Genomic DNA, 25,646 nt, shown 5'->3' with positions numbered 1-25,646 from the left:
AATGACAGAAAAATAATCAAAGCCTTTGAATTGTGGTGCTGGAGAAGAGTATTGAACATATCATGGACTGCCAAAAAAACAAACAAGTTTGTCCTGCAGAGGGTAAAACCAAGCTGCTCCTTGGAGAAACAGATTTTGAAGCTCCATCTCACATGGGCATGTTGCCAGGAGGGACCAGTCCTTGGAGAAGGATATTATGTTTGGAAGGGCAAAGGAAGAGCCTGGATGAGATGGATTAAAACAGTGACTGGGTCTATGGGGACAGCTATGTTGGGGACAGTAAGACTGGCTTAGAATAGAACAAGGTTCAGGGCTATTGTACATAGGTTGCTATGAGTCACAGGTGACTCGACACATAACAACAACAATAGGTACACTTTTTCATATCTCGAGATTTCTCCATGTTTTTATACACACTTTCTCTTCATATAATTCCCCCTTTATTCACATCTCTAAAAGAAAACTCTAGAGTTCTTTTTTTCCGGGTGTAGGGGGCATGCCCTCCTTCCTCTATCGCCTTCACCTTCAGGATCCCTTGGTACTCAGTGTACCTGAATACACAGATTTCTCTGGTCTTTCACTGTAAAAATATCAGCTTGGCTGCTACCTTACCCCTCCCTCCTTCCCTCTATTTCCTTCTATTTTCCAGTAAATCATGTCTGAGTGCCTCCTTCATGTCAGGCATGGTTCTATAGGCACCAAGGGATTCGGGACAAAGCAAACAACACTCAAAGAGCTGACAGCTCCATTTAGCCAAACATCTAGAGAAGATAAAGGCCCCTCCTGCCTTCCACCTGTTCCTAGGAGAGAAGCACACTTTGTTGAAAAGTAATATAGTGCATTTTATTGAAGCATTTCCATTTCTTCCATTGACAGAATTTATGACAATTCTGTTAATGATCTCTGCCGCAGTTGTCTTAGTCAATGTCTCCATAGGGACCTGTCATCCAGCTTTCTAGACACCATCTTTGTGAATAGCTCTTTTTCTCACACAGGTTTTTCTGGAGAAGCTGTGGTGAAAGGATGTAGAACAATAGCAGTGACTCCGGAAGATCCACGGAGAAGGGTTGGTTTCCTTGTCAAAAGTGGATGCCTTTCATCTCTCCACTGTAGTCACTGTTTCTATTGTCAGAGCTGGTTTTGTAGGACTGAGAAATAGCTGTCTTTCAGAGCTCAGGATTGGCAACTGTCAGGCTGGAAAGGGATGGCCTGATTAAGAATAAGCATGGAAGTTTCTAGGCGGTCCCGCCTTGGCTGGAGGCCAGAAATGAGGCCTCCGCTGTACTTGGCCTGTTTCTGGGAGACCAGCAGTCAGAAGAGGGGAATTTCCATGAAGACCCACGTGGCAGGCCCCTCCTCCCCTGAGTTACTGATGGAGAGTGGAAGGTGGAAGATCTTGGAGTTCCTCCTTTTCTGGGTACACCTCTGCCACTTTATTCATTTTGGTAAATATATGATTGATCTCCATAAATGTCTTGCCTTTGGTCTCAGGGACGATCAGGAAAGTGTAAATGGTGGTGAGAAGACATATTACGGCAAAGATGATGAAGCTATAGGCCCCCATGCCGACCTGTGGGGAAGAGAACAAGTGAGAGCCCAGGGGAAGGGACCTCCTGACCCTGTGGGTGCCACCTCAGTGACTAAGTGGGGTGCCCGTGTACTTTTTTAAAAAATAAAATTTCAATTGTGATTTTAACAAAAGTTTATAGAAAAGTTAGATTTTCATTCATTGTTGCACATTTTAACCCCCATCCCTCCTTCCCTTTCACCTCTCCCAGTTCACTTATTTTTTTAAAAAAAAATATTCATTCGTTGTTGCACAATGACCTTCCTTCCCTTTGCAATGCACCTCTTTTTTTTTTAATTTTTTTTTGCAATGCACCTCTTATTCTGGGCTACTATCATACATATAATGTCTAATCATATATTCCTTTTGAATAGTTCTTTCCTTCATCTATTCCAGTGCAATGTTCATTACTTATCCACTTTTATACATTAGAGACTGTGTACATTTTAGAATAGGATCTCACTATAGTGCTTGGGAGTCCTGGGGTTAAAATGTTCACTTGCTAATGCAAAGGTTGGAGGTTCAAGACCATCCAGAGAAGCCTTGGAAGAAACCCCTAGTGATCCACTTCTGAAAAATGTGTGGCTGAGAAAGATTTGGAGTACAGCTCTGCTCTGACATTCATGAGGTCACCACATACCAGGAACTATAGTCAATCTGAGAGCAAATGGTTCTAGAACTGCTCGAGGATGTGAGAAGTCAGGGCCCCCACATACCTGGATGAAAGGGAAGATCAAGCCCACAGTGAAGTTGGAGAGCCAGTGCACACTGCCTCCGATCATGAAGGCAGCCGGCCGAGAGGACTGCAGGAAGATCTCAGTGATGAGCAGTGCAGGGATGGGACCTTCGGGAACAAAGAGTAGCAGTGTCCTTCCCTCTGGGGGGAGCGACCCGACAGTGTCCTCAAGCCCCTGCCTTCCCTGGGAAGGTGTTCTGATCCAGGGGTGGGGCGGGGGTGGGTGGGTGACGACCCTGTACTTGTAGAGCAGCCATATGTGGATGTAATTGTCAAGAGTTTATCATCATAAACATCACTGTGATGTTGCAGCACTGGCCACATAACCATCTGTAGGTCAAATAACCATCTGTAGGTCAAGTTAATTCTGCAGTGGCACATGCACTAACCTCGACTAGTTGCTGTATACTTTTTATTTTGGTCATATTCCACCCTTGGCATCAGTAGTCAGGAAATAAGGAGATGCATTGCACTAGGAAAATTTGCAGTTAAGTCTTCTCCAAATTGTCAAGGAGTAGTGATGTCAGTTTGAGCACTAAGGAGTGTTTGATTCAGTCCATGGGATTTCTGGTTACTTGCTATGCATCTGAGAGCTGGGGAATGAATAAGGGTGACAAAAGAAGAACTGATGCCTTTGAGCGGTGGTGTTGGAGAAGAGCACTGAATATCTCATGGATGGCCAAGAGAACAAACAGAAATGTCTTGGAGAGGGTGCAGCCGGAGTGCTCTTTGGAGACAAGAATGATGAGACTTTGCCTCACATACTTCAGGCATGTTGATAGGAGGGGCTATTCCTTGGAGAAGGATATGATACTGGGAAGGGGGGGTTCAGTGAAGGAGAGGAAAATCCTCAACCAGGTGGACTGACACAGTGACTGCTGCAATGGGCTCTTGGTGTCAGGAAGTGTGAGAATAGTGCAGGATGGAACAGGGTTCAGATCTTTTTTTCATAAAGTCACTATGAGTCGTACTGGACTCAACGGCATCTAACAACAACAATGAAATTGGGAGTGCCATGGGTCTAATGATAAGGAACAGTGCTGCAATCTCAAAGGCACATGGTTTGAATCCACCAGCCGTGCTGTGGAAGAAGGATGGGCAGTCTCCTTCTGTGTGCGTCACTGCCTCTGAAAACCCACGGAAGGTCAGCTATGGGTTGGGTCTGACTCAATGACACAACAATGAAGGCCCTGTGGGTCACAATGGTCTGATACCCAACTGATGGCACATTCCAGTGCCTTGTCCTAGAGTTGCCATGAGCCATGCCCCTTCTAACCACCACCACCAGCCTATGAAAGAGGAGGAGAAGCAGAAAGGACATCCCAGGCACGTCTTCTGCACCCAGGACCTCTGGAAGGAGCTCAAGGCTAGGGGCAAAGAAAAGAGGGAATGAATAGTAACCCTAGTTCTTGGTTACGTACTGGGCCCGAGGGCATGTCCTATGACATAGGCGATGACACACACGATGCTGATGTAAGGCATCCAGGATATTGTTGTCTGTGAGAGGAAACGGAGTTGAGTCATATACTGAAGACAGAACACTTCAAGAGGGAGATGTCAGGAATCTTGGGATGCTGTGGTCAAACTGATCAAAGGGGAGGCCTCTCTAGTTAGAGGGAAGATAGGCTCCCGGCACCATCTCAAAGAATCATCATCAGCACAAAGAAAACACTTACTGAGGAAGGACACATAATCAGAACCTTGTACTGGCTAAAAAGAAATCCCTTTAGATCTTTATCCTCACAATACTGGCTGGGGCTCAGAGTGACAGCAACACTGCCCCCCACCCCTGCTGCTTCCCATGGGGAATTTCTCTGAGCACTGACACCAGAGCTCCACTTTCCTCACCTGTAGCACCAGGGCAGCTGTCAGCACGCAGCAGGCTACAAAGCAGAGAGAGAAGCCAAGGAGAATCAGAAGTCTCCTGCCCAGCAGCTCCACCACAAACACCTGGAGGAGAAGGTGAGGCAGTAAGGAGAGAGGCACAGGGATCAGCATCCTGGCCAGAGATGGAGTAACTGCCCTGAGGTCCAGGTGCACCACTGTCCACAGCAGTGGGTCCCAAGCACCTTCTCAGAGCCCTGGAAACCTCCTCCACCCTTCATGTAACTTCTGATGGGACAGCTCTGTGGACAGCCAGGTGTGCTGTGTTTCTGCCGCCTGCGTATATGTACGTGCATGTGTCAGACCACTTGTGTGGATGTGCATCTGTGTGCACATGTGTGATAATGTATAAGTCATGTATAAGCATATATGCACATGCTTAAGGATATGTGCTTAAATGACTAGCAGGAAAGCCTGAGGCGTGTGACCAGGTCCAGACTCCAGTCACTCTCACATCCGCTGCCATCCTGTCAAGCCTGATTCATAGCAACCCTCCATTGCATTTCCAAGGGTGTGAATTTTTACAAGAGGGGACGACCCATCTTTCTTCTGTGGAACAGCTGGTGAGTTTGAACTGCTGACCTTTTTGTTAGCAGCCGAGCACGTTATAGACCACCCCGCCAGGGCTCTTTGGCTCTACCTTTTGTGGCTATTAGGTGCTGTTGACTCTATTCTGACTCACAGCGACTCCATGTACACATGTTCTCCATGCCCGATCCTGTACCATCCTCACAGCCTCCACCCTTTACAGCCTCCCAACTGTGCACCCTTGAAGCAGGATCCCCGCCAACTGCTGGAGGCTGCGCGTCTGGAAGAACTTGAAAGATTCTCTTCCCTAGATGTGGCGAAGAGACTTTGGCCATGTGTCAACCAGGCATGGAGCTGTTTGGTGGTGGGTGCTTCTAGGGACACAGCCAATCCTGTTACACTGTGGACCTGGCACAGGTGGTATGCACAGCCTGGTGACCCCAAATGTAAGAAGTTTAGGAGTATTTTCATGCAAAGAGAGGAAGAGTGGGGGGGGTCTATCTTTGGAGAGCCTCTAGGCTATTCTCTCAGGGGGCAGCCAGGACCTGATGGGAGGATGAGACTAGGGATGAGATGAGAGAGTGAGGGCATATCACCATCTCAGAGCTCAGATTCACTCGTTGGTGGGAAGACCCCCTCTCATACCCCCCACAGTTGGTGGGAGCAGGCAGGAGATGGCCCAGGACACTCACAGCACAGGCTGTCATCACCACGTTGACGGCACCTGTGCCCGCTGTCACGAACTGGACCTCAGTCTCCTTCACACCAGCGCTGAGGTAGATCTGGTCTGCGTAGTAGTAGATCTAGAAGAGACCAAGGGATGGCATGAGGGGCTGGCCAAAGGAGGGGCCCGCTGCACCATGGGCCCCTTGGGCCTCATGAAGGAAGGGCGTGGACATCCGCCTCATCACAAGGCCTAGATCCCTGTCCCTGAGGAGGCCCAGCCTTCCACCCGGCCTCCCTGGTCCTCTGGCTGTCCCCATACCGCATTGACGCCGGACAGCTGCTGGCCGCCCATGAGGACGATGATGGTGATGACCTGCCACCGCAGGGACCGCATGCTGAACAGCTTCAGCACCGAGATGGAGCCGGCCGCCCGCTCCGCCTGGTCCTCCCGCCGGATCTCCTCCAGCTCCTCGTCCACGTTGTCCCAGCCTCGCAGCCTCTTCAGAGCTGAGGACGGTGGGCAGGGGGCTTGTGAGGGCACCGGGCAGGGATGCCACCACCTCCTAGCCCCGCTTTGCCTCTCAGAGGGCGGCGTTACCATTCCTGGCAGCCTCTTCGTCCTTCTTCTGAACCAGCAGGTACCTGGGACTCTCGGGGAACATGGGCAGGAGTAGCAGCTGCAGGGCAGCGGGGACCCCGGTCAGCCCCAGGAGGATTGGCCAACCTGCAAAAGGACCACATCGTCCCTCACCTGGGGCCTTGGCTCTGGCGCCACCTGCCGGAGCGGCCTTCCCAGTGCCCTGCCCTGGCCCACTGTGTTAAGCCAGGTAAGCTCTGCCCATGGAGAATACACTCCCGGAGGGATGGAACTCTGTCACTCTCTGTCACTCTGCGTCCCTGCACTGAGAACTGAGCCAGCAGACCTCTCAAACCCAAACTCACTGAACTCGAGACAGAACCAATTCAGAGCTGACCCTTCTGTGGATTTCTCAAAGCTGTAAATCAGAAGGGAAGAGATGGACTGTCTTTCTCCCAAGGAGCAGTAGTTAGTGGATTTGAACTGCCACAGAAGCGTGGTCTTGGGGTTCACTGAGCAACTCCCTCAGGACTAGACCATCAGAGCTCCCCCAGGGGAACTACAATCCACCATTTCTAAAAGAGGAAAGTGGGACAATAAATCGCAGTGTGTTCTTAAAATTGACTCTAACCCAGCAGAACAGAAGCGAGTCATAGCAATGGCCAATGTCACCAACAGGTGTTTGCATACAAGAGTCTGCACAACATGACTCAACTTCCGTGATGCTCAGAAGCAAGTAAGATCGACACTACTGTCATAGAGAATGTCCCTGGGAGGCACAAATGGTTTATGTGTGTGTATTAGTCTAAAGACGGTGGTGCCACTGAATGGGTTTGAACCATCACAGAAGAAATGCCTGGTGATCTCTTTCCATAAAGATCCCAGCCAAGCAACCATGTGGAGCAGTTCTACTCCTAGGACGCTATGGGTTGGTATAAGCTAGAATGGGCTCAGTGATAACAATTTTTGTTTTGTTTTGGTTTTTCAAAAGGCAGTGAATCTGCTCTTGTCACCATCTTTCTGCAACACCACAATGGTGCACATAAATGTCCTGGCTGACGCTCTCAAGAGCATCAATAATACTGAGAATAGAGACAAGCGCCAGGGCCTTATCAAGCTGTACGTCAAGGTCATAGTTTGTTTCCTAACAGTGACAATGAAGTATGACTCTATTGGCGTATTTGAAATCATTAACGATCACAGAGCAGGGAAAATTGTCATCAGTCTCACAGGCAGGTTAAACAAGTGTGGTGTTACCAGCCCAAGATTTGATGTACAAGTCAAAGATCTCAAAAAGTGCCAGAATCATCTGCTCCTGTCCCGTCAGTTTGGTTTACTTGTATGGACAACCTCAACTGGTATCATGGACCCTGAGGAAGCAAGACGAAAACACACAGGAGGGAGAATCTGGGGATTCTTTTTCTAGGGAAGTGATGTTGTTGTTGTTGTTATGTGCCGTTGAGTCGCTAGCGACTCATAGCGACCCTATGTATAACAGCTTTAAACTCTGCTCTATCCTGTGCCAATCGCATTGCCTCTGACACACCCATACTGATTACCCCAGTCACTGAATCAATCCACCTCATAGAGGGTCTTCCCCTCCTGCACTGTCCCTCCACCCTACCAAGCATGATGTCCCTCTCCAAGGACCTGTCTCTCCTTACAACATGTCCAAAGTATGTCAGGCGCTCCTTAGTCTCCAAGAGACACCGCTGCTCTTAAGTACTTTAGAGAGGTCCCTAACCAGACTTTCCCATTGTGATACATTTTTTTTATTTCCGGCTGCTGGTGCCAAGAGTGTTGACCGTGGAGCCGAGCAAACTGAAGCTGTGAATAATCTCAATCTCTTCACCATCCATCCTGATGCTACCAATTGGTCCAGTGGTGAGAATCTTTGTCTTCTTGACATGGAGCCTCAGTCCTGCTGCAAGTGCATGAGGTCCTCCTCAGTTTCAGCAAGCAGGGTTGTGTCATCTGCATAACGCAGATTGTTACTAGATCTTCCACCAATCTTGACACCATACTTCTCCTCATAGAGCCCAGCCTCTTGGATAATCTGCTCTGCATACAGGTTGAAAAGGTATGGAGGTAGGACACATCCCTGGCGTACACCCTTCCCAATTTTGAACCATGCAGTGTTACCCTGCTCTGTTCTGACGACTGCCTCTTGGTCTAAGTATAGGTTTCGCATTAGCACCATCAAATGTTCTGGGATTCCCATTCTTCTCAGAGTCAGCCACAGTTTGTTATGATCCACACAGTCAAATGTCTTTGCATAGTCAATGAAACACAGATAGACATTCTTCCTGTATACCCTGCTTTCAGCTAAAATCCATCTAATATCAGCTACAATATCCCTAGTACCACAACCCCTTCTAAACCCAGCCTGGACCTCTGACAGTTCTCTGCTGATGTGCTGTTCTAGTCGTGATACATAGTGCAAATAAAATGCCTCAATGTATTCTACTGCTAAAAAAAAATTAAAAAAAATCCTGAAACTATGGAAAAGCAAGGCATGGTGATCATCAATGTCATCACGGTGGCTTGCTCTGGAAGTGACAGGGTGTGATGACTTACGGTGGACTGCTGGGACACCAGGCCTGCAGGCGCATAGTGGTTGCATAGATACTATTTAATTATATGTACACGTAAGACCAACTGTTCTTTATGTTATCTTTCATAATGAAAAGTGTTTTTTTAAAAAAAGTTCTGACTGTCAGTTACCAGTCACGGTGGAGGGAAGTCCAACTCCTGACCATCCCTCTCTGTGTCACTGCAGAACTGTACTCCAAAGGGTTTCAATGGCTGATGCTTTGGAAACAGGTCACCTAGAGGCTGATTGCCCAGTGAGCAAGGAGAGCACAGGAGCTCTGTGCTTGCCTAATGGCAAGGAGCTGTGCTGCAATCCCAAAGGCACACGGTTTGAAGCCACCATGTGAGTAACTGCCTCTGAAAACACACCGGAGGGTCAGCTATGGGTTAGTTCCAACTCTACAGTACACACCAACAACAAGGGAAGCACAGGCTCCCTTCTGCTAACTAATCTGCACTGAATAGTAGCATGGATTTATTATTATTATTAATTTTAATGAAAATTTACAGAAACTTTGGATTTCCATTCATTCATTATTGCACTTTTCTCCTGGCCCAACCCCCCCTCCCCAGTTTGCTCTTTGCTTTGAAAAGTAAAAAAAAAATCTTTCATTGTTATACAATCCCTCCCCTCAAGTCCACACCACTATTTTTGGTGGAAGAAATCTGGTTTGCAGCCTTGGCTTTCTACGGTATTGATTGCAGTTCTCCTGAACATACAGACCTTGTATATATTTCACTGCTTCTGCCTATGTATGAAATTTTAGGCCTACCCAATCTCCCCTAAGCCCTCTCATAGGCCGCTCCTTGGGCAGACCATTCACTCACCCCCATTCCCACTCCTAAGTACCACAGAAAGCTTCACAAACACAGATTCTTCCTATTGCTTTGATCCCCATTCATGTGTCCAGAACTATGGGATCCTTGAGACAGAAACCACAGTTCTTCTGCTTTTGAGTCCAGCTCCTAGTGCAAGTGGCCACCTCGACACAGGTGCCTTGAATGCACACAAGAGTGACTGAAAGGTGAGACTTGGGTGGTTAAACATGGTGCTGGGTCCAAGCGGTTAGGTTTGTACCCAATGAGACCTTGGCCGTGTTACCTGACCTCTCTATGCCTCAGGCTTCACATCTATAAGTGAATAATGAAATTTTACAGAGGCTTTGCCGATACAGTTCATGCCTCATAGGATCACAAAAGGAATTAATATAAAAGAAACCTGGCTTCTGATAAACACTTTCTGTTTGACTGGTATTTTTATTAATGGTGATTCTCCTTTCAGAAGATCCCAACCTGAGCCAAAGGAGAAAAATGAAAATCAATTTCAATAGTCATCAAGTCAATTCCTAATCGCCGTGATCACCCATCTGATTTCTGACTCTTAACAAGAGATGATTTTCTCATCTTCCTCTGCAGAGCAGCTGCTGAATTCAAACTACCAACCTTTTGGTTAGCAGCCCTATACATGATCCCCTCCACCAATAAAATGGCATGTGAATTGTTGGCCGCTGTGAGTTACTGTATCCCTACCACTGCCAGGCCCCCATCTCTTGGGGAGGGTAGAGCAGGTTCAGGTCAAAAGTCAAAGTCATTGCTGTTGAGTTGGAATCGGCTCATAGCTGATGCTCCAGCAGGGTTTCTGAGGCTATAAATTGCACAGGAGGAGATTCACGGTCTTTCTCTATCAGGAGAGCTGGTGGATTCAAACAGCTAGAGAGGTATGCTCTTGCAGCTAGCAGCATAGCTAGCTATGAATCAGACCCCCAGAGCTCGCTGCAAACTCAGAAGTCAGTGTTAAAGCTGATCCCAGCTTTGTACCTGCTGTGGACACAGCCTGAAGCAACAGCGATTGGGTAAGACTCTTAGCAAATAGAATCCCATGGCTGTAAGCACAGGGCTTGTCACACCAGTGACTATCATTACTGTGTCACAGGCCCTTCTGAGCCGTAGCCACCCAGCTGGCCCAAGAAAGTGAATCCCCTGGGAAGCATGGCATGGCACTTTCTGCTCACTCTGAGTCACTCATCTCTCTGTGAGAAGGACTGAAAAAGTAAGACAGTTCACCAACATAAAGACCTCGCAGGCCCTGAGGGTCAGGGAGCCGGTAGAGAGAAAAGACCAGAGATAGGAACGCCCAGCCTATGCCCACTGTGTTGAACACGGCAGGCTGAGGGGTGGGCCAGGGCCATCTCAAGTTTACCTTCTTCACTGGTGAGGATACTCCGGAGCCCGAAGATCTGGGCCACCAGGATGCCAACTGTGATGAAGAGCTGAGGCATCACTCCCAGGGCCCCCCTCAGGTTCTTAGGAGACAGCTCCCCCAGGTACATGGGGACCACGTTGGAAGACACACCTGGGAAGGAGATTCAAGCAAAAACATGAGTAGGGAAAATGAGTTTCTCAGGACACATATGTGTCTTCAAACACTACATTTCTTCTAACTTAGAAAGCACATGATTTGGGGCAGGTGTTTTTTTTTTTTTTTTAATCTCCAAAACACGGAGCAATAGTTTCTTTTCATTCACTTTTTAAGGAGAAAGAAAATGAAGTTCATGAGCAGGAGTTCTCGCTTCTTCAACTGCCTGGGTCTCTGGCCTTCCTCCTAACTGGTCTAGATCTCAGGAAAAGTGCTGAATGGGGCCCAGACAAACTTCTTCTTGTTTGTTTCTTGGGAGACTGTTAATAAAGGGCCAAGTGGTCCTTCCCTCTAGTTTAACTGTTGAAAACAGCATACTATACCACACACCTATCCACAGATATGTTGCTACACATTCTAGCACAAGTTAACTGTTTTCTATTTCTGAATAACTTCTGATAAGTATGTCTCATGTACTCCGTGCATTTTTTGGCATTTAGGTAGTGCAGTAAAAACCTCTGAAAGCAAAAACCCTGTCAGAGAATGAAAGCTCAGATATTTTGCACTAAAACTAGCAATATGAAAGTAAGAAGAATGCATCCTGTCAAAGGCAGAACATTTTCCAGACCAAGAAGAACCAGGCAGAAGAGCCAAGTCCTTGCTCTTACAGGTTTCAAGGTGGATGCTGTGTGTTGATTCTGACCCTTAGTGAACCTGTAGGAACTGCCCCACAGGGGCTCCTTGGCTGTAATCTTTATAGGAGCAGATTGTCAGATCTCTTTTTTCCCTGTGGAGTCACTGGAGCAGCAGAGTGCTTAACCACTGCACCACCAAGGCTCCTTTAGCCAAGTAGATGGTGGATTCTAAAGCTAATCACATCTAAGTATGAGAAAAGCAGGGTAGATACAGAGATACATGTGGGGAGGAGGCGGGGAAGAGAGGATGACAGACCACACAGACGGGTCCTCCTCACATGATTACAGCCTCCAGACGCTGAGACAGACTAGGAAGGAGTTCCTGAGACAGCCAGAGCCTCAATCCAGGCCCCATCCTCCTGGACTGAGACACCGGGGGCCCATCCACAGGGAGTGGTGCTGCTAACCCACAGGATACGTCTCTCTTGGGATCTGGATCAACCTCCCCAGGACAAAGGTGGACGATCGCCTCCTAATATTTACAGCCGTGGAAACCCAGCGGAGAGTCAGCTAGGATTCCCCGCTGACTCAGTGAGCAGAAATTCCAGTGCAATGAGTGGAGTTTTTTAACTGTGAGAAAACACATTTTTATTCCTTGAAAGTACCTGTTTGTATTGTCTGTGCCACAACACTACTAGGTACCTAAGCCTGGGAGGGAGACTGAGAGGTCCTGAGAGGGAGACATCGAGGGACACTGAAGTCCAGCCTGGACAAAAGGTCTGGAGAAGAACAGGAGAGTCTTTTTTTTTTGGGGGGGGGGCTCTTGTGTGTCAGGAAGTGTGAGGATGGCACAGGACAGAACAGGGTTCAGATCTTTTGTTCACAGGATCGCTACGAGTTGTACTCAACTCGATGACACCTAACAACAGCAAACTTCTGTATTATAATCCCCATTTCACGTGCAAGAAAACTGTTTTAGTCCAAGATCTCTAGCGAAACAAAAGCAGTGAACTATAAATATAGCTATCTAAAGCTCTTAATCAGTGAAATGATAAATGGAGTTTAAGGAATGGTCAGACACAATTGGAGAACTGGCAAGACAAAAAATCCATAATAGGTCAGATGATGTTTGGAGAATCCTGCAGCCTCATGAACAGGAGAGTCTTTGCAAACCTGCTCATCAGCTTATCAGATGAGAGACCCTGGGCAAGTTAAGAAACAAGTGAAGTATTGTATTTCAAGTCAGCTCTGGCTCACTGCAGTCCTATGTAAAAGAGAACTAAATGTTGTCCAGTCCTACCCCCAGGGATTTGTAAAACATTAAACAACATGGGTGACCCTGGAAGATATTATGCTGAGTTAAATATCTCAGTCACAAAAGGACAAATACTGCATACCACTGTTATTATTAAATAGGACTGATGGGGGGGGGCTTGGGAGGAACTAGGAAAAGGGATAGATAATGAACACTGCATTGAAACAGATGAAGGAAAGACTGTTTAAAAGGAATATTTTATTAGGCATTATTTGTATGACAACAGTCTAAAATAAGGGTTCACTGCAAAGTGAACTGGGGGAGAGGAGGGAGGAAATTGTACAACAATGAATGAATTTTTTTTTTAAGTGAACTGGAGGAGGAGGAGGAAGGGGGAAGGAAGAAAATGTGCAAATAATGAAAATAAAACTTTTCTGCAAACTATCATTAAAATCACAAAACAGGAACATAGAAATTCCATATAACCCAACTATTCCATTGCTTGGAATATACCCCAAGAAAATGAGAACTGGGTCTCAAACGGAAACTTGTACACCAATGTTCATAGTAACATTATTCACTGTTGCAAGAACATGGAAACAGCCCAGATGTCCAACCACACAAAAAAATGGATTGAAAAGTTGTAATACATTCATAAAATGAAACACGCAGCACAAAGGAGCAATGGTTTTGTAAATGACGACCTAACTTGGAAGGGACTGGAGAGCATTATGCTGAGTAAACTCAGTCCCACAAGGACAAATACTGTATAAAACCATTATTGTAGAATAAGTATGAGGATCCAAGATGGGGGGGATAGAAATAGAGGGATGAGGATGAGGGGGATAGGGTGTTAATCATGGGGTTGCACAATTCTTTGGTTGGTTGGGTGAAGGAAAGGGAAGGATCTTTTTGTGAAAAACAACAATGTATTCAAACTTTGTAAATAAATCAGAATAAAATTTAAAAAATAATTCAAAAAACAACATCACAAATACAAAGGGTTTGGATGGGAAGCCTTCCAATGGTAATATTCAGTTATCTTTTCTCAGAAGTTGTTGTTGTTAAGTGCCTTCGAATCTTAGGTACCTCATAGCCACCCTACAAATGAAAGTCCTGGACCCTTGTGTGTGTGACTTTCATCCTTTCTCCAGGTTCATAGGGTTTCCCAAGGCAAGCTATTTACCGAAGTGGATGCCACTCCTGCTTCCAAGCTTGTTTCGACAGGGGAGCGCCACCAAACACTGTCCACCATGGGTAACCGTTACCACATTTGACACATCAGAAGAACAGAAATAAGAGAGGGGCTCAGGCAGCTATGCAATGCAGACACAGGGGAACAGCTTGAGTTCATAAGCTATTGAGAGCCCACCTTGTCTGTTCTTCCCCCCTGAGCTTCTCAAATAACAGATTAGCAGGCCAGAGTAGCGTTGCTTACCTGCACATATTCCCACCAAGAGTCTGGAAATAATGATCATCTCAAAGGAATTGGCGACCTTGCTGCATCCCATTAAGACAGCAGGCACAATGGAAAATATGTTGTTGAACAGCAAAGTCCCTTTCCTGCAGAGGAAAAACACGAGTTAGTTTGGCTTAAGGACCAGTACACTGATTTAACACCAACCCGCTGACAGACTCTTCTGTGTAGCTATGGGCTTTGCTGTTGTGTTTCAGGTCATCAGTGGCCTAATGCACAGCACGGTGAGGGACTCTTCCCCAGGATGGACAATGGGAAGGATCACAGCTCAGAGAGGGAAAAGGGTGCCATGGTACAAGGTCAGGAAAGGTTTGTAGAATCATAACACAATTTTAGTCCAACCTTCTTTTTTAACTTAAAAAAAATGCATTTGGCCACAACAAGATAAAGGTAAACAATCCAATTGAAAAATGGCCACATGATATGAACAGACACTTCAACAAAGAACACATTCAGATGGCCAATAAACACATGAAGAAATGTTCAAAATCCCTAGCTCTAGGAGAGATGCAAATCAAAACAACTATGAGATACCATCTGACCCCAGTAAGAATAGCAAAATTTAACAGAACAGCAAGCAACAAATGCTGGCGAGGTTGTGGAGAAACTGGAACTCTTATTCACTGTAGGTGAGAGTGTAAAATGGTGCAACCGTTGTGGAAAGCAGTGTGGCGCTTTCTCAAAAACTTGCAAATAGAGATATCATTTGACCCAGCAATTCCACTACTGGAAATATACCCTAAAGAGACCATAACTGCCACCCAAGCAGATATATGCACACCCATATATATTGCGGCTTTGATCACAATAGCAAGGAGTCGGAAACAACCTAAGTGCCCATCAATAAACAAATGGATAGAGAAGCTGTGGTATATTCACACAAAGGAATACTACGCTGCCTTGAAAAACAAGGAACTCAAGCAATATTATTAAAAATGGGTGACCTTGGAAGACATTATGCTGAGTGAAATATTTCAGTCACAAAAGGACAAATACTACATAGTGCCACTGTTGTAAAACAGGACTGACATTGGGGTTGGGGGAAGACTGAGAAAGATGGAATAAATAATGTATACTGCATTGAAACAGATAAGGGAGAAAACTGCTTAAAAGGGCTATGTGATTAAGTATCATTGTCATGACAGGAGTCCAGAGTGAAGGCTGCATAGTGGAGTGGACCTGGGGGTAGGGATTGCATAACAATGAAAGAATTTTACTTTTCAAAGAGAAGAGTATACTTGGGGGTGGGGGCAGGGAGAAAAGTGCAACAATGAATGAATGGAAATCCAAAGTCTCCTTAAATTTTCATTAAAATTAATAATAATAAAAATGCATTTGAAAATTTCTAATTAAATTGTATTTATTGGCCTCTTAATCTAGTTTCCATTTTATAGTCTATGACCCCCCCAATACTGTTGTTAAGTGCCAACTCATAGCAACCCTACGTACAAACACAAGGAAGCACTGCCCAGTCCTGCACCGTACTCCTCAGCTCTATTGTGCTAATAAAGCCTCTTGCTGTGGTGACTATCAGCCCATCTCACTGAAGGTCACCCTCTTTTTCACTGACCCTCTGCTCTACCAGGCATGGCGTGCTTTTCCAGAGCGTAGTATCTCCTGAGAACACGCCCCAGTAGATGAGGCCAAGTCCCCTCCAGGAAGTGTCTGTCTGCATTTCATCTAAAGCAGGTTGGTATGTTATCTGTCAGCCACGGGAGTTTCGCTTTTCTTCACTGACACCATCATTCAAAGGTGCAGATTCTTTCTCTGCATGTAGGTTACAAACAAGAATCTTTTGTGTTGTCTTCAGTCTCAATACTTAAAAACTCACCTGGTTTACATTGACTATGTTCTTATCCTTTGTTGTAGGATGCATTTACGTAAGCCAGCTATATTCCAATAACCTGGTAAATGCAAATGTCAGAGAACAGAAAAACTAACAAAACATTATTCACTCATCCTCATCCAATTTCAGAACAATCACTTCCCTAAAGAAGCAATTCTGCCTGACTCTTTGCAATGCTAAGAAGCAAAAAAAAAGTGAAATTATAGGAAACTTCTGAAAGTTGACTAGATATTGTGTGCTTCTAATAGTTTGACACATGTATTTATTGGCCTTTTCAATTACTTCCTGTGTATGTGAAAGTTGGACAATGACTGCCTTTGACCTGTGATGTTGGAGAAGGGTTCTGAAAACTCCAGGGACTGCCAACAGAACAAACAAGTCTGTCTTGAAGGAAGTGCCACCAGGAAGCTGCTTAGAGGCAAGGATGGGGAAACTTTATCTTACATACTTTAGGTATGTTGTCAGGCCAATCCTTGGAAAAAATGTATCATGCTGGGAAGGCGGAGGGTTGCCGAAAAAGAGGAAGACCTCAACAAAATGGATTGACACAGTGACCGTAGCAATGGACTGGAGTATACCACATATGGTGAGGACAACACAGGACAGAGCAAGGTTCAGATCTGCAGTTCATAGGGTCGCTTTGAGTCATAGCTGACTCTGTGGTACCTAACAACAAGGACCTGTTGTTACTGTTGTTAGGTGCTGTAAAGTTGGATATGACTCACAAGGACCCTCTGAATAATAGATCTGAACCCTGTCCTGCCCTGTGCCATCCTCATCGTCTTTGACAAACTTGAACTCATTGCTGCTGTCACCATGTCAATCCATCTCACTGAGGGTCTCCCTCTCCTTCACTGACCCTCCACCTTTCCAGGTATGATGTCCTTTTCTAAGGAATTGCCTCCCCTAGCAACACACCCAAAGTGTGAGAGATGAAGCTTCGCCATCCTTCCTTACAAGGAACACTCTGGCTGCACTTTTTCCAAGGCATATTTGTTTGTTCTTTTGGCAATCTATGAGATATTTAGTACTTCTCTCTAATGCCATGACTCAAAAGACATCAAGTCTTCTATCTTCCTTATTCCTTGTCCAGCTCTCAGACGCATAGTAAGTGGTTGAAAAGACCATGGCCTGAGTCAGGTACACTTTAGTCTTCACACTGACATCATTGCTCTTCAGTAATTTGGAGAGGTACCTGAAGTACCTGGTTTGTTGTTGTTGTTGTTGTTGTTGTTGTTATGTGCCGTCGAGTCGTTTGCAACTCATAGCGACCCTATGTACAACAGTCCTAAACCCTGCTCTATCCTGTGCCAATTGCATTGCCTCTGACACACCCATCCCAATTACCCCAGTCACTGAATCGATCCACCACACACACACAAGTACCTGTTAGTCAAGAGTAACTTAACAGGTCAACATTTTAAAATTATAAACTCTAGAAATGAATAGGTAAACTGACCCACATACATAAATTACACTATATGTGTCTATTTAGTTGTATTTTCTTTGCCCTTAAAGACCATTTCATTTAAGGTACAATTTCTCATTTGCCACTTTGGAAGTCCTTTACTGTGAGGATAATCCCTTTGACTGATGATGAAGAGAAATCACATTGTCAGTGGTTTTCTTGGATCTTCACGCTGGGTAAACTCCACACTGGGTAAGTTTCTCCTTGAGGCACACATTTCCTTTCGTATCTCTGAGGTTTACTATTATTATTTCTGCACTGCCTGGTGGAACCTGATGCACCAGTGAAGCTGGTGACTTACTTCCCTTAGAATGAATACTGTGACATTACAGATGAATGGAATTCCTGTTGATTTCAAAGCTTCTGATATGCTGGGTTTCAGAGTACCAGTTCTATTAGGGAAACTTGTCAATAGAGTACATGATGTAACTACCTTAACAGCGTTATTTTCATGCTTCTTTTATGGAGTCAGTCTCTCTCTAACTGATATCAAGTCTGTTCCAATTCATCGAGACCTTCCATCAGTTTCTGAGCCTTTTAATGACAACGTGGAGTGGCTGGTGGGTTCTAAATCCTGACCGTTCAGTCAGCAGCCTCTACTATATCATTAGAGGATCGCCACAGTCTTCGCAATTTATAGCCAAAAAAATACCCCAAACCAAAAAACAAACCCTGAAAAATCTGCTCACTGTCATCAAGTTGATTCTGACTTGAGTCATCAAGTTGATTCTCACTACCATCAAGTTCATTCTGATTCAGAATCATCAAGTTGATTGAAAACCATATTATATTGTTTCTACATTATAGACTTTCTTTCCCTTTTGAAAACCTGTTCTTATTGCCTGAACAGCTCTGCTGGTAGACTTTTTTTTCAGTCCAGCATGATCCCTGTCACCTGTAGGGCAGCTTCTGGGGCCCATGTAAGTGACAGCAGTAAGCAGTATCATGGGTTGAATGTGGTAACATCCTGAAGCCCCAAGTGGACAAGGGTGTTAGAAGAAAAGTATAGACCAACCTCAATTATCAACACAGATACAAATAGAAAAAATTAAACATGAACAAGCCAAATTCAACAGCATATTTAAAAACCTCTGGGTGTATTGCACCAAATTAGATCTTCTACAAGGAGCCCTTGTGGTGCAATGGTCAAGTACTTGGCTGTTAACTGCAAGGTCACTGGTTTGAACACACCAGCCACTCCTTCAGAGAAGTGACCCAGAGATCTGCTTCTGAAAAGAATGTTGGTTTTAGATGTTGTCAAATTGACTACAAAGTTTACAAAGACCCTATGAACAGATTGTAACCTTGCCCTATTTTATACCATCCTCCTCACAATCTCAGACACCATCAATCCCATTTTTGCAGTTACTATGTCAACCCATCTTGTTAAAGGTCTTTTTCTCTTTTGCTCACTCTCTTAATTTTCCAAGCATGATCTCTTTTTCCCAAGGACTAGTACCTTTTGACATTTATGTTTAAAGTATGTGGGACAAAATTTCAGCATCTTTTCTTCTAAGCAGACCCAGGTTACACTTCCGCCATGACAGATTCGTTTATTCTTTTGACAGTCCATGGCATGTAGTCAATACTTTTGCCAATACCACAACTCAAAGGTATCAATTCTTTTTGTTAGGTGCCATCAAGTTCACTACAACTCATAGTGACCATATGAGCAACAGATCTGAACTTTGCCTTCTTCTGCTCCATCCTCCATAATGTCCTCCATTATGCTCAAGTCCAGTGTTGTCCCCTGTATCATTCATTCTGTTTCATTGAGGGTCTTTCTCTCTCCCTATGACCTGCTCCCTTTCCCAGCATAAAGTCTTTTTCAAGGGCTGGCCCCTTCTAGCAACATGTCCAAGGGAGCTTTGGTGGCCTACAGTTAAGAAGCTATGCTGTAATCCCATAGGCCTGTGGTTTGACTCCACCATTTGCTCCTTGGGAGAAGAATGGGCATTCTCCTCCTGTGTGATTACCCACCTCTGAAAACCTGCTGGTCCATCAGCTATGGGTCAGTTCTGGCTTGACAATACACAACAACATGACAGCAACATGTCCAAAGCATGTGACATGAAGTTTCACCATCCTTTCCTATAAGGAGTATTCTTGTTGGACTTCAACCAAGACATTCCTGCTCTTTAACATTTAGAAAATATCCTTACAGACAATTTTCCCAATGCATTATGTCTTTTGTACTTCTTGACTATTGCTGCCATGGATATTAAATATGGATCCAAGTAAAATGTCATTTGGACAACTTCAGTCTTTTCTCTGTATTTATGGTGCTGCCTATTGGTTCCCTTATAAGCATTTGTGTTTCTTGATGTTGAGGTGTAATCTATATTGTCTTTGGTCTTCAGTAAGTGCTTTACGTCTTCTTGTGTCTCACCTATTTCGCTCTTTTCAAATTCATCCGTGTTATAACATGCATCAGGACCTCATTCCTCCTTGCAGGTTCATTTTGTTTATTCATTTCTCTGCTGATTCATTTACTCTACTGTAATATTTAGGCTGTTTTCAGCTTTGGTCTATTATGAACAACACTGCAATGAACCTTAGTGTACAGATTTCTGTTTGCATTTCTACCTTTTCTTCTGGAGAATTCTTCTTGGAATTGTAAATTCAACATTAACCTTCCACAAAGATCTCAAGATCTTAGATCTCAGACCAGAAAGAGATTGTGATTTCCTATTCTCAGATCATTTTTCAGAAATATTAGAGATGAACTCCAAGTCTAGCTTCTGATTATGGGCTCATCTGAGAATGGAAGAGTCTGGATGAAATTATTCCAGAAGACTCTCTGCTTTCTCATTAATTTTCAAAGGGGAGTGAGAAGTCTTGAGGGAAATAATGCAGATTAGGAAGCAAATACAAAAAAAAAATCCAAGAATTGGGCTTACAAACACTGTTATAAAGCAGATCTGACATGGAGGGTTGGGAGGCGAAGAGGATAAGAATGGATAGATGATCACTGCACTGGAACAGATGGAGGGAAGAACTGTTTAAAAGGAATATATAATTAGGCATTATACAACAGCCCAGAATAAGAAAAAGACTGAGGGGGAGTAAGGGAGGTAGGTAATTGTGCAACAATGAACGAATATTAAAAAAAAAAACCAAAACAAAACAATGAACCAGGGGTGGGGGAAGGGAGAGAGAGAGGGTAAAGTGTGCGACAATGAATGACTGAAAATGTTAACTTCTTAAAAAAACTATGAGATATCATCTCACCCCAGACAGAATAGAAAAATTTAACAGAACAGCAAGCAACAAATGCTGGTGAGGTTGTGGAGAGACTGGAACACTTATTCACTGTTGGTGGGAGTGTAAAATGGTGCAACCATTATGGAAGGCAGTATGGTGCTTTCTCAAAAAGTTACAAAATAAGATACCATTTGACCCAGCAATTCCACTACTAGGAATATACCCTAGAGAGACCATAACTGACATCCAAGCAGATATATACATATCCATGCTTCTTGTGGCTTTGTTCACAAATAGCAAGGAGTTAGAAGCAACCTAAGTGTCCATCAACAAACGAATGGATAGAGAAGCTATGGTATAGTCACACAATGGGATACTGTGCTGCATTGAAAAACAAGGAACTCATGCAGTATTATTCAAAATGGGTGACCCTGGAGGACGTTATGCTGAGTGAAGTATCTCAGTCACAAAGGGCCAATTCTTCATGGTGCCACTGTTATAAAACAGGACTGACATTGGGTTGAGGAGAACCTGAGAAAGATGGGTTCAGTAATGTATACTGCATTGAAACAGATGAGGGAGAAAACGGTTTAAAACAGATATGTGATTAGGTATCATTGTCATGACAGGAGTCTAGAGTGAAGGCTTGCATAGTGGATGGACATGGTGGGAGGGATTGTAAAACAATGAAAGAATTTTTCTTTTACTTTTCCAAGAGGGTAGTCTACTAGGGGGGAAGGTTAGGAGGGGAGAAAAGTGTAACAATGAATGAATGGAAATCCAAAGTCTCTGTGAATTTTTACTGAAATGAATAATAAATTTAAATTTAAAAAGATACTAAAAACATCCTAGCAGGAAGAAATAATACAAATATAATCATCAAATTATAAATAGAAAAAAATGTTAACTTCTCTGTAAATGTTAGTAAAAATAACAATTAAAAATTTTATTTAAAAAAAAAAATTCTTCTTACAGCCCGGCCCCTGGCATTCAGAGCACTCCTACATCTCGGGATAAAACCTAATATCCACACCGTGTCGCCTTGAAGTGCCTGACATTTATTCATTTCAGGATTTTGCAGTTATTTCACTGAATTTAGACTAAAATTTGCATTCTACTTGGTCCCTAAGCAAAAGAGGAATTGCTGGATGGTACCTACAGTTTAAATGTTCATTTGCTGGCCAAAAGGTTGGTGGTTCAAGAACCTCAGAGGTGGAAAAAATGCTGGCAATCTGCTTCTCAAAAACCAGTCACTAAAAACCCTATGGAGTATATGGACATGGACATGCACTGACTTGGTCACCATAAGTTGCTGTCAGCTCAGAAGCAACTTATTTTTAACGTAAAAGGGGGTATATTTGTGCTCATTCAGGTTGCAGAAAATAGTATTCTGTGATCTAGGTGTGACTGTCATCTTGATCATGCCATTTTCGTGTTTTTCTGAAGGCAGAGAACCAGCAAGAGAGGCATGGATCTTGGATCTTCGGGAGCAAAATCTACTCATTCTGCACCCATACAGCAGCCCAGAGACCTCTCTTGCTAAGCCCTAAGCCCCGGTGGAGTCCCCTAACACTTTGTCCAAGTCTAGACTTCCACCATCACATTAGCAGACAATTACTACAGTGATTAGTGCCCGAGTCTTAATCCTAAGAGTTTCTGTTTAGGCCTAGGTTTTCAACCCTGGTGAGGTCTGGGAGTTCTGGGAACAAGCAGTTTACCTTCCCTTACCTGCCAAGTCTAGACACCAAGGGGACGACCAGAAGGGATCCAAGAAAGCCTCCAAAGGGGAACATGGACACCGAGATAGACCACAGCAAGGTCAGGAAGGATTCATCCATGTAGCCCTGGGTTCTATCATAGTTGGTGCTATTGTAAAACTGCTTCATGATCTGGAGAGCAAGACAGAACAGAACACCCAAATGATCTGGCCTGGCCAGAGAAAGAAATGGAAGTTGTTAGGCCACCCCAGAGGATGATGCAGACCTACATTTATCACCACAGTCCAGTGGAGGAGGGGGAGTTAGGATACCCTCATGGGTACACTAACCACCCAGGACGTTTCTCATACCAGAAGCTTCTAGATGACTCTCCCCTCTCTGGGTCCCTCCAGAAATTGCAAGGCAGGAGCACATCCAAGGCCCTTCCCAAACCCAACCCACATGTGTCCAGCTTGGTCTGGTCCTTGTGTCCTGCTACACCTGGACTGTGTGTGTTCTGGAAATCTGGATCTGTCTCCATGAATTTCCCGTGGGTCTATATGTACATTTTGTCTCTTTGAGGACCCAGTGTATACATTCACTGTTCCCACAGTCCCACCCAGCTGCTTCCTCCATGTTTCTTCAGGAGTTTTGTCTTGTCCACAGCAAAGACCTACCTCCGCAGGGGAGTTGATAACAGCCACGTTGTACCCATACTGAAAGGATGACCCAAAGGCAGCGATCAGTGCAGCCAGGGCCAGCACAAGTGTCAGTCTCTGTGGAGAGATAATAGCACAGTCAGGAAGTGACCTTAAGGCCCAAGGGGTCTCCTTGTTATAGTTCAAAGAACATTGGTGTACAAACCTCTAAAAAAAAAAAAACAAAAAACAAAAAACAGACAGACATAAAAAATCTGAGAATCTGTCAGCTTTCAACTGCTCCTATCTTGAAGCATACCCTCTGCCTACTTTGAATTAGGACAGTTTTTCAACCGTGAGACTAGACATTTTGGGTGGGATGATTAATTTCCCAGAGGCTGACTATGGAATAGACCATCAACTACTCATGTGTAAGTTCAAATTGACACTGAAGAAAATTAAAACAAGTCCGCAAGAACCAGAATGATCCTGAGTCTTACCTATGTTATTTTAAAAATTATCTTAAGTATAAGTGTGTACAAGTTACAGTATAAGTTTGTAGTATTGAACACCTCTGAAAACCCACTGCAGAGTCAGCTATAAGTTGGTTCTGATTCACAACTAAGGGTTGTTGACTTGTATTTTTTAGAAGTAGGTTACCAGGCCTTTCTTCCAAGGCACTTCTGGGTGAGCCTTGGAGCTCACCCAGGTTGAATGTTGACTGTGGATCCAAGTAAAATGAAGTTGTTGACAGTTTCAATCTTTTCTCCATCTACCATGATGTTGACTATTGTTTCAGTGGTGAGAATTTGTGTTTACTTGTTGAGATGAAATCCATATTGAGGGTTGGAACCTCCAACCTTTCAGTTAGTCGCTAAGCATGTTAACTGTTTCCATCATATCTCTCTCTCTCCCTCTCTCCTTCTCCCTCTCCTTCTCTCCCTCCTTCCCACTCCCTCTCTCTCCCCCTCTCTTTGCCTCCAAAGAGTTGGAACCAACCAATAGCTGATTCTCCATTGGGTTTCTGAGATTGTGAATCCCACAGGAGAAGACTGTCTACCTTCCTCTCATGAAGTCATTGATGGCTTCAAACCACTGTTGAGATGAGGTTTTGTATCACCGAGCTACTACAAAATGCCTTTGGACATCACCATCTATGTCCCCTGGGTAGGGACAAGGACATGCCTAACAGAGAATCACTTGGTCCAAAAGAGCCTGAAACATCACTTACTCTCACACTACATTTAATGTTTGAATCTCTTCTGTGACATTCCTGCTCTATAGATGCATTAGTTGACCACCTTGAATGTCTTAAGCACTGTTTCACACCCAAACTCCCTAAAAAATCAAAGAAAAAAAAAGGAAAAATATATTTAGGGTCACAAATTAATTTCTTTTAGGCCCAAGGCTTTTGGCGAAGGTGGCACAGTGGAGAAATAAGAAGTAAAACTGTATTTAAATAGATTGTGAGGATGCTGAAATGTTTCTGATCACATTCCCTTGAGACATCTGAGGAAACTGAAAACTCATTTTGCCATCTTTAGTGACAACAGGGAGCTCTGGTGACATAGGCTAAGGTGCTGAGCTATTAACCCAAAAACTGTGTATCTATGCTAGTTCAAATATATGGTTCTTTGTGGGAAAGATGGACAGTGTCATTGTGCCATTTATAATCCAATGGAAGCTCCCTTGAGTCAGTTCTGAACACACAGCAGTGAGTTATTGATTTGTTGGTACAAATCAAAATCACTAAGCTTGTCTTTCTATAGCAGTGAGCTTTGATCTGACCTTGGTGATGATAAGAGGGCATTCATTAGTGATAAAAGAGAAGTGCAAAGAGCTTTGCTCTTAGATTCTACAACTCTTATTTTCTCTTTGGCCACTAGCCATCTCTAATTTAATTTTTCTGATTTTCGTTTTGTCTTTAGGGTGAGGAAACTCTTGCATAGTTATTGAGGGCATTGATTATGAAAGCGTGGGCTGTGGAGTTGCACTGTGGTATCCCATCTATTGGGGTGACGGTGGGATATTGTTCTCTGCATCCTCCTTTGAAGGTCTATCCCTCCCCTAATGGAGTTTTCTCTTCCATGTAATACAGTTGTGTCCATGCTCAACCTTTATGGTCTTACCCAGTGGGAATCTAAAGGCTTCATGTCACCCTTGGACACTGCTACCAAATCTAAGGAGGACTCCTCAAGAGAGTTAGGTGAGGGGGCAGGAGAAGGAGGGAAAGGAATGGGTGCCCAGATATGAGAGTTCATCTACCCAGAAGGGTGAGCAAGGAGCTCCCTTCAAGAGAGCTGTGATGAAAAGCACTGTGACAAGAAACCTTCCTCATTTGTCTGCAGCATTCTTCTCCTTCTGCCACCTTGAAGGACAAATAGCTAATTCAGCAAGAAGATTCTGGTAAGAAATGTTCCCTAGTCAAGTCAACCTGGCTGGAGTCTCCTCAGCCTACTCATTCCCTGGCAAGGAGACATTTGAAGAAGTGGTGACGGTAGGGGAATGGCAGGTTCAGGG

The 25,646-nt window shown here is 44.4% G+C and overlaps 1 protein-coding gene across 1 annotated transcript; it reads right to left on the bottom strand.

Annotated features, from left to right (window-relative positions):
- Window positions 1-1,366: 1,366 nt before the first annotated feature.
- On the bottom strand, window positions 1,367-23,258 carry SLC2A5 (solute carrier family 2 (facilitated glucose/fructose transporter), member 5). Its single transcript, XM_006885907.1, has 11 exons — window positions 23,166-23,258; window positions 22,520-22,680; window positions 14,235-14,359; window positions 10,751-10,903; window positions 5,980-6,105; window positions 5,701-5,888; window positions 5,408-5,518; window positions 4,152-4,253; window positions 3,725-3,800; window positions 2,284-2,411; window positions 1,367-1,570 (listed from the first exon to the last, which is right to left on the bottom strand). Exons 2-11 carry the CDS (start codon window positions 22,675-22,677, stop codon window positions 1,367-1,369), a joined length of 1,371 nt encoding a protein of 456 aa, XP_006885969.1. The 5' UTR covers window positions 22,678-22,680; window positions 23,166-23,258.
- Window positions 23,259-25,646: the final 2,388 nt, after the last annotated feature.

The sequence above is a fragment of the Elephantulus edwardii genome, unplaced genomic scaffold (genome assembly GCF_000299155.1).
Source record: "Elephantulus edwardii isolate Elephantulus edwardi_28Jun2011 unplaced genomic scaffold, EleEdw1.0 scaffold00045, whole genome shotgun sequence".
Lineage (NCBI taxonomy): Eukaryota > Metazoa > Chordata > Mammalia > Macroscelidea > Macroscelididae > Elephantulus > Elephantulus edwardii.
Note: the sequence above shows the minus strand (reverse complement) of the source record. Positions and strands in the feature narration are given on the sequence as shown.